Here is a 9,617-nt window from a genome sequence, read left to right on the forward strand (position 1 = left end):
CACAATTATATGTAAGGTGACTCTAGTAGTATCGATCTCACACTGTGTAAACGTAAGTCCCGTAGTATCTCATGTGTTTGAACACTTTTTGCCAACTATGTGCGGTTCTTAATATTTCATGTGTTTAGCTCACTACTAATATACTAATAAATTATTGTGTTAACTATTTTGGCTTTTTTTATTTAATTTATCATATTATGATAAGTTGGAGTTAATGTAACATACCATCTCAAAAACTATTATTATTATTATTTTTTTTTAATTAATTTTTTTGGGAAACCCTAACCGTCACCACCATGTCAACAGCCACCACCGGCCTTTCACCACAACCACCGGCCGTTGACCACCATCCCCTTGTGACTCCAAGGCTGCCGCTTGGTAAGTAGCTTTGCCCCTTTTTTTTTTGGGTTAAAAACTGACCCCAAGCTTGCGACCAGAACCACCACCAGCCTTATTTAGCCGTTCTGCGATTGGAACCACCACCAGCCTCATTTAGCCGTTCTGCAACCCCGATAAGTCTTGCCCCCATTTTTTTTTTAAAATAAAAACTGACAGCATAAACCCTAATTAAGTTTTTAATTTTAATTATTTGTAGGATTTGTAGATTTACTTGGTTTGATTGTCAATAACAAGTGCATATCTACAGGTTAGCCTAATATAAACCCTAAAATTATTAGTTTAGTTTATACTTAAATATGTTGAAATATTTGAAATGAATTTGTTGTATTATGATATGTTAGTTTAGTTTTTAATTGTTGTACTATGATATGTTAGTTTAATTTGGTTTAGTTTAATATGATAATGTATGTTAGTTTAGTTTAGTTTGATATAGTGTATGTTAGTTTATTATAGTTTAATAATTTTGTTTGATATAATGTTTAATCACTACAAGAATCAGGTCGATTTCCAACGGAAAGGTTCCGACGGACACGTAAATCCGTCCGAAATTTTCGACGGAATTATACTCCGTCGGAATTTTCCGACGGAATTATACTCCGTCGGAATAAATGTACTTTCGGACAGAATTTTCCGTTAGAAATGACCATTTCTGACAGATTTTTAGTCCGTCGGAAAGGTCCGACGGAATTTTCTGTTGGAATATAATTAAAAAAACAAAAAACCCATTTAAAAAAGAAAACCTTAAGGCAGGCCCCCACCTTCTGCTTTCCGCCTTTTTTTCTTTCCTCTTTCTCTCTCCTTCTCTTGCGGATTTCTTCTTCTCTCTCCTCTTTTATTTGCTCAACTTCTGTTTCCTCTTCTTCTCTCCCCTCTTCTCTCACCACAGCCTCTTTCTCCTCTCCTCTTCTTTCCCCTCTTTCTATCTCACATTAACAACGCTACCACCGAAACAACCACCAACGTCAACCGCAAACCAACGGCCACCTTCCAACAACAACCACCGCGAAAAAAACCCACCGCGCGAGCATCTCAAGGTTTCCACAACAACAACACCACCGCGAAACAACGGCCACCGTAGCAACAACACTCATAATCTTTTGTAAATCTAGTTTTAGTTAAGGTTAAATTGTAGATCTTGTTTTGATTTTTGAACATTTATGATTATAGTTAATTATTTTTGTAATCGTAATTGTAGTTCATAAATTTATTAGATATTTGTAATGATAATAGTGAATTGTCGTTTTTTTTTTTTTTTTTGAAATTCCGATCAAATATGCATATCTATTGGTTTATATCTTGGTTTATATCTTGTTTTTATGGTAATTTTTCATTTTTTTTTGGTTAATGGTGGTGTTTTGAGGTGGTGGGGTGGGGCTAGTGGTGGTAGGGGCTGGTGTGGTGTAGGTGCAAATGTTGTGTGGGGCTGGTTGCGGTTGGGCTGGTTTTTTTTTTTTTTTAATATTGTGGGTGGTGGTGGTCAAGGTTCAACAGGGTGGGTGGGTTGTGGTGTGGGCTGGTGGTACGGGTTAGGGGGGCTTGTGGCTGGTAGTGGGAGCTGTTTTTTTTTGTTTTTTTTATTGAATTTTCCGACGGAAATTCGGAATTTCAATTAAAGTAAAAAAAGTGCCGACAGAAATAATTCCATCGGAAACTAGCTTTCTGTCAGAAAAGGTTGAATTTCCTACGAAATTTCGACTGATTCCGACCGTCTGAATCAAGCTGTTTTCTAGTAGTAATACAATATTTAATAATTGTTTAATATATTTGTTTAGTTTAATTTAATTATGATATATTTGTTTAGTATAATGCATGTATCCTTTATTTTATATATTTTGTAAATGAATCATTTGCATGTGTCCTTTACTTTATATATTTTATAAAGATGATTTCCGACGGATTTTTCCGTCGGAATTAAGCTGTTTTCTAGTAGTGGTATTTTCTGACAACATGAGTTGAAGTTATGACGTGTTACTCAGAAAACTCATTATGCTGTTTTCATTTTTTCTTTCGCCTTCACTTTTACGTTGCTCCTCTCTCTCCTCCATTGAAGCATTTTCCGAGCTCTCCATTGAAGCAGCTTCTAAGTTTTTTCTCTTCCAATGAAACGGAATCTGAGCTTTCTCCCCTCCAATGCAGCAGCTTCTAAGTTAAGATTATTTTTTAATTTCTTTAATTATCGAATATTAATTTCTCAATCTAGGGTATTGCTTTACAATTATGTTAATTTAATTGTTTAAATTAGGGTTCTTCTAATGTGGATTATTGAACTATTGGTTATAATTACTGAAGTTATGAATGATTATAATGAGTGATTTTGTTGTAGATTTTTGCTATGTGCAATTGACTTTGATATTCTTAAGCGAAAATAATTTTATGTGATTTATGGAGCTTAATCTCTTAATTACGGCGAGTGTGGATTATTGAGCTATTGGTTATAATTACTGAATGATTACTGAATTTTGAATTGCTAAATTTGATAATTGGGTCTTAGAATGTATTTAATTTTTTTTTCTATGATTTTTTGAGCCTAATTTAATGATTGAGACAAATGTGGTTGCTAATGTGATGTAGGTTTTTGTTTGGACGGAATTATAGATATGGACCTTTTCTTCCTGGGCCGAGGGCGGCTGCCCCTCCTGCCCTGGCTCAGGGACGGGCCTGGTATAGTGTAGATGATGACAATTCTAAGAGAAATGATGAAGTGTTGGAAGATAGAGATCCAAGCTACGAAGCAATGCTCAATAAAATGGTTGGAAAAATCAGTTCTAAGCCCGGTGGAAAGCTTGAAATGGGCGAGGTTAGGCTTTGATACATTTTTTTAAATCATTCTACATGTTTAGTTGCTTATATGCTAGAACTGTGATCTTTGTGTTCTATAGTTGTTATTTACAAAGGTAAAGATCAAAGGAATTATCTTTGAACTATCCTTGTTGAACGATTGATCGGGTATATTTTCAAGTGTTTGACTTGGATGTTTTTTTGTTAAGTATTCCATGGGCTTAGACTTTGTCAGAGAGTTGTTTTCTAAAGCAGAATGTATATGGGGCTTTCCTAAGATCATAATTCAATAAGCCTCCTTCGGGACTGGTACTATGTCTGTCTAAAGACTGAATTTGGGAAGCCATTGGGGTGCTTTTAGACTATGTTACTTGGACTAAGGTTCTCATTGACAAGGGTATATTTTCAAGCTTCTGATTTTGCTGTTTTTTTTTTTGAAAAATATTCCATGAGCTTAGACCAAAATGAAGGGTCAAAGTGTCCATGCCCTTGTCACACTGCGAATTAAAACAAGTACTTGAGTTGAAATGAAAATTTCGAGTAACATAGCTACATTGGTTTTGTGCAAGTTTGAAGATGATAGGATTACATTATTTCTTTTATAATTAGTTTGGTTGGTGGTAGTTAATAACAATATTTGTAATGAATTTATGTATAAATTGCTAGAATTGATGAGTAGTAAATTTTTGGTGATGAACCTTTGCGCTTAAGTGATTTGTTTTCTCCATAACTTCAATATCCCCTCATTAACTTCTTTTGATTAGTTGTGAGATGCTATGAAAATATATGGAGTAAAACATAAACTTTGGGGTAAAGTTGTATTACCCTAGATATATTATTCCCATTTACATAGTTTTTTTTTTTTTTTTTTTTTTTTTTTTTTTTGGGGGGGGGGGGGGGGGCGGAGGGAGGTAGGGGTTAAGTTTTTGACGTTTTCAGTAGTGAAATATTGATCTTTTATGAGTAGCAGCACTGTATTCTGAAATTAAATAGTTGAAGTTTCAATAAGAATCTCTCTTATCTCATAATAAAAGGTGTACTTCTTTGTTGAATCATCCTCATGCACCCTCTCTTTTGTTTTGAAATTCCTAGGTAAAGATGACGGTGTAAATTTTGAATTTGAGTGTCTACTAGAAACTAGAAGCTAATTATCATGCTCTATCAGTCTATCTAATACCTAATTATGGAGAAAGAGTAGAATTCTAAGAATAAGTGTTTTGAGGAAGTTATAGTTAAATAACTAGATTGTGGCTAAGGCGATGCCCCGGGTATTGAAGTTACCTTAAGTTTAAATACTTATAGATATTACTATGTATAAATACTTAATTGGTATTGAATCTAAAAAAATAGCAACCAAGGAAACACCCATTAGTATGTGATTGATTTCTTACAAATTAAATTGTAGTTTAATGTGCCTTTATTTAGAATTACATTCTACGGAAAAATTAAATAAGGAGGCTACACATATGAAGAGTGATGATATATAGGGTGACATGTAAGGGTGACACATAACGATGACGTGGCGCCAAATCACATTGGGGAATGGTGACACATGGCGATAGCATGTTGTCCCTTGTCCCTTTGTGTTTTAATAATATTATAGATTGAAACATTGAGGATGTTTTCCTAGGGGTTTTGTGATGGTGTCCAACAAGAGGTATCAACACTAACACTATACAACCATGTCACGTATTCATTTAAATTATCTGACTAATAAGCCACTTACATGTTGATGAACTTTTAGCCAAGGGGCTAATTAAAGCAAGTTCAACTTCATTTTCCCTTTATAGTCTCACTATAGCTGGTTCCATGAGTAAGTGTATATAAAATGCCATAAACTAGACTAACAAATAGCATTAGTTAAATTCGAGATATTTTGACTTGTGAAATGAGTTAATTTGTGTAGAAATACCTTTTAAGATTGCTCAGGAGTGGCTACTATTATAGTAAAATCAGAAAATTGACATATGGATAATGCCTTTTTAATGCAAAAGATAGTTCATAATACTTGTTGATTATGCCTTTAGGGGCTTTTGGTTGGACAAATTGGATTGGGGTGGAACGGAGTTAAAATCCATTCCATTTTTTGGTAGGGCATTTTTGCCACGGAACCTCATACTAGGGAGATTCCAATTCCACCCTATCGCCCTAGAATTCCATGCCCACGTCACTACATAAGATTCACATTCCTTTTTAATATAGATACAAACCCTAACCCCCACAAGTGGAGAGAGAAGTTGCAAAAGAACAACGACTACCTCCTATATACGGTGGGTTGGCAACCCATCACAGGTTAAAGTTTCCTTCTTCTCCAGCATAGTAGTCAGCTATAGACTAGTTGCCTTGTAAAAGTTTGGACTTCACGAATTTGCAAATGAGGTTCTTTCATGGACTGAATATTCTGTAGGTTTCATAGTTTTAGTTGAATAACTATGGTGTGAAAATTTGACATTGTAACTGTAATTTTGCTTTTGTCAAATGTTCTTCTGGAATTGTTTTTGGTTCTGGTTTGATATGTTTTTTTTTGGCTTATGTTGTTCCTTATTTTGTTTCACTTTTGAGCTTCCATTTTGTAGACTAAAAAAAATGTGAAAAGTATTTAATAGTGAATGAATAAAATTGGGCTTACATATTTTTTAAAAATCAATATATAAATAAAAAGGATGGCATTAAATTTCACATTGTTATGAGGTTTCAAATCCATACACTGTTGGTATGGATTTGCATTCTTTTTTCTAGTTTATTTAACCAAATGACCCCTTAGTTTAACATTTTCATTTTCTTGAATCATTGTTAAATTTATTTTAGCCTATTATAAAATTTGACGTTTCCCTACGCTTAAAAGTTGTCACATTAGTTATACAAGCTTGATAATAGAAGAAAAGAGTAATTTAATCTATACTTTCACCTGTTTTAAAAATATTGCAATGTTTGCCTTTTTAAAAAGTTAAACATCATTCTTTTTTAAAAAAGAAATCTAATTTCTCCTTTCACGCTTTTAATACCCAATTACCCTTACTAACATTTTGTAACTTTTTCTTTTGTTTTGTTTGTAATTCACATGGAAATTTGGTTTTATAACACTCTTTCCTGCTTCCTTAATATTTGTGCACCCTTCAGGAAGTATTAAATTTCGGACAATCAAGTGCTTATATGGTATGCCGTGAATGACATGCTCTCCATACATTGCCCGACTTAGCGTAGTGATCATGGCTCTTAAGTGTACCAAATTAGTTCCAACACCACAAGGCTAGCTGATCAATGATTTACCTTTGACATGGTAGAATTTTCGTAATACGTTGATTACATTTGGTTTACAGTGACTCTAGCGGTCTAGCCTGTAGTATATCAAGTATTTGACTGAAGCATAAGTAGCTAACTGTGCCAGCAACAAACTAGAGTAGATGTTTTAGTGTAGATTTTCTGCATACCTTTCTCATTTTAGTGTAGATGTTTTGGGCACATGACTAGGTTGACTTGCCAAAGGAAAAATGGAAACGGCATACAAAAATTATATATACCTTCTCAGAGTTGTTTTTCTTGAATTGCAAAACTAGTTCTGGAGTCTGGACTTTGGGTGATTGATTATATAAATTATATGTGAATTACTAAATATTGTAGGACACCCAAGTGATCAGGACAAAATACTTTATTTTCTTTTGAGAATGCTTTTTGTTGCCTTTTCTTTCTTCTTTGTGCTTGTTGGGGAGGGAGAGGGTTTACTTTGCTAGCGTAAGCCTTTTAACTTTTTAAGTGATTGGGATTGTCCTGATGACTTAAGACTACTAGAGGGCGGTCTCTCTTTAAAGTGGTCTCAGTTATTTTTATCAACCCACTTGGTGTTGCTTCCTTGAAGAACTGCTTTTAGTTGATGTAACTTTACGTAAAGCTTGTCTGCTCATATGGTGCAGGCTAATGTGGTACAGAAGCCTAAAAGGCCCTTGCCAAAAGTTAGAAATACGACTCCTGAGACTGGACGTTATGAGGAAAGGCCTGTTGCTGCAGGGACATTAAATGTAGCTCAGTTTCGCCATATAATGCGTCTTCATCAAGGCAAGGCTGATGAGCATGATGGGCCTCTAGGTCTAAAAGAGGTTGCTGAGAGATTTCAGGTGGATGCTGTACAGCTTGAAAAGATATTACAGTATGTATCCCTGCCACCTGAGGATAATACTAACAGGAAAAAACATGAGCTTGAAGACTGATTTCCCTTTCCTAGCTAGTGGTAATAGTAGTTCAGAATGACTGATTGCTTTTTGATACAATCAGTTCAAAAGTGTATTTGCGAAATATATATCCATATGAATGATGAATCAGAATAGTGATGATAAATTGACTTAATAGCACTACAAGGTACTGAACTTCGGTGAGAGTAGCAATTAAGAAATTGAAGTTTTATTTGTTACAAATAAGGTATTGAGCCGATGACTGGAGGTAATCTATCCGACACGCTTTAAATGGTAATATGTGATTTCCTTTAAAATAAAATTTTTGATTTACTTATTATTATTTTTTTTTTCTCTCTTTTCCGCCTTCCCTTAAGCTTTCACTTTCCTTCCTTTTATGGTAGGTTGGCCCTTCCCAACATTATAGTCCATAGTCCCACAATTCAACACAATGAAAATTTATACAATAATATCGACATAAGATTCAAATAATCTAACTCAATTTTAACAATTATAGCAACGTTTACTACTTTTACATTTTTATTTTTATATAAAAAAAACCACCCCCACCCACCTTGGCCACCGCACAGACCACCTCCCAACGCTAGCCCTCCCCCACCCCTAACTCCTTTCTCTTTCCCCTTGTTAGTTTATTCCCTACCCGATACTTTTCTCTTCTCTCTCCCTAAACGTCGTCCTTCATCAACTGAGTCCAACCTAAACTCATGGACCCAAACCGGAACCCACATGAAAAACTACCATACCCACCTCGAATTCCTAACTACTAAAATATCACCATATTTCTATCAGTAAATGAAATAGAGAGGGGAGGGCGACGGTGGGAGGGGAGCGAAAGAGAGAGGGACCGACGGTGGGTGGGAGGTGATCTGAAGTGGCTAACTAGTGTGTTTTGGTCAGCAGGGGGTGAGGGTTGTTCTATGGTTAGGGGAGGGCGATTTTTTAAATTTTTTAAAGGAGAGAGAATTTAAAGTTGATGATGACGGAGATATGACAGAACCCCAAAAAAGTAAGAAAAAGGAATAGAAAGTGAGCGATATTAAAGGAGTTTATTTTCCTTCATTTTTTGGCAATGTATAACTGGTTATACACAGGGGTGGACCTATTCATGTGCACAACGGTGCACGTGTCACAAGTAAAAAAAATTTAAAAAGTTTGATGTTTTTTTTTTTTTTGTTTTTCTAAAAAAAAATATTAAAGAGGCCGGTTATTATAGATAAGCGGTCTCTTTGATGCTGCTACTATTGCATTACAAGAGCTTTGCGTTGCGCTATGTGTTTTTTTTAAATATCAAAGATCGATTATTTAGATAACCTGTCTCTTCGATGCTGCTATTGCATTTCATGAGTTTTGCACTGCTTTCTTTTATAATTAAAGAGGCCGGTTATATTTAATAACCGGTCTCTTATGTTATCTCACTTTTTTTTTTTTTAATAATTTTTGCTTCAATTTATATCCTATATTTGTGCAACCAATTTTACTATTTCCCCCCAAATCTTATCAATTAAATAAAAATCATAAAGTTAATGTAATAGTTTTATAGTACCATTTGTTTGTAACATGCTATTTGTAGTAATTTTGACTTGTAAGATTGAATTTTTAAGTACTATTTGGTTGTAATATAGATTTTTGTGTCCTATTTTGGATTGAAATCAATTTGGTGAAATATATTTATATATAACTTTTTTGATTGAAATTAATTATGAACAAGATCCGAAGAAAAAAAAAATTGTACTCTCATAAGTGATCAATAGTTGATGGTGACTCACTATTTCAGAAATCTTGGATCCGCCACTGGTTATACAAGGTAAAAGGGGGGTTTACCAGTTTGAGCACTTCAACTGCAACTTTGGAAACTTTAGTACTTTATCTGATATGAAACAACCAAGAAAAGAGGGGAAAATCAACTAACAACAATTTCAAATCAACAAAACAAGATAAACCTATCTCAACAATCACCAAGATCTATGAAATAGGATTCTTAATTAAAGCCAACACAAAGTAAATCTAAGATTAAGGTGTAACCACAAAGATAACAAATTAGCAATAAAAAAGATAACAAATAATCACAAAGATTATGGGTAGAGAGAGAAAATCTCATAAGATTCAAAATTAAGCAAAAGTTTTTCTAAACAACAAACTTAACCCTATATATAGGGCATTACAAACAAAACCTAGAGTTCTTGAATTACAACCCTTGGATTAGAAATGAAAGGCCAAGATTAAAAGCAAGATAAGAAAATCAAAGAAAGATCA

General features: G+C 34.3%; 1 protein-coding gene across 1 annotated transcript; it reads left to right on the forward strand.

The window, feature by feature from the left end:
• The first annotated feature begins 2,315 nt into the window (after window positions 1-2,315).
• LOC110694993 lies at window positions 2,316-7,641 on the forward strand. Its single transcript, XM_021872185.1, has 3 exons — window positions 2,316-2,545; window positions 2,971-3,196; window positions 7,089-7,641. The coding sequence occupies exons 1-3, from the start codon at window positions 2,499-2,501 to the stop codon at window positions 7,380-7,382; spliced, it is 567 nt and encodes a 188-aa protein (XP_021727877.1). The 5' UTR covers window positions 2,316-2,498; the 3' UTR covers window positions 7,383-7,641.
• Window positions 7,642-9,617: the final 1,976 nt, after the last annotated feature.

This window comes from Chenopodium quinoa, unplaced genomic scaffold (genome assembly GCF_001683475.1).
Source record: "Chenopodium quinoa cultivar QQ74 unplaced genomic scaffold, ASM168347v1, whole genome shotgun sequence".
Lineage (NCBI taxonomy): Eukaryota > Viridiplantae > Streptophyta > Magnoliopsida > Caryophyllales > Amaranthaceae > Chenopodium > Chenopodium quinoa.

Excerpts from the sequence above, each read along its gene's own strand:
- LOC110694993 (XM_021872185.1), top strand. The coding sequence starts at position 2,499 with ATGAAACGGAATCTGAGCTTTCTCCCCTCCAATGCAGCAGCTTCTAA. Across the intron at positions 2,546-2,970 it reads TCCAATGCAGCAGCTTCTAA|GTTTTTGTTTGGACGGAATT; the intron begins GTTAAGATTATT and ends AATGTGATGTAG. Across the intron at positions 3,197-7,088 it reads GAAAGCTTGAAATGGGCGAG|GCTAATGTGGTACAGAAGCC; the intron begins GTTAGGCTTTGA and ends CATATGGTGCAG.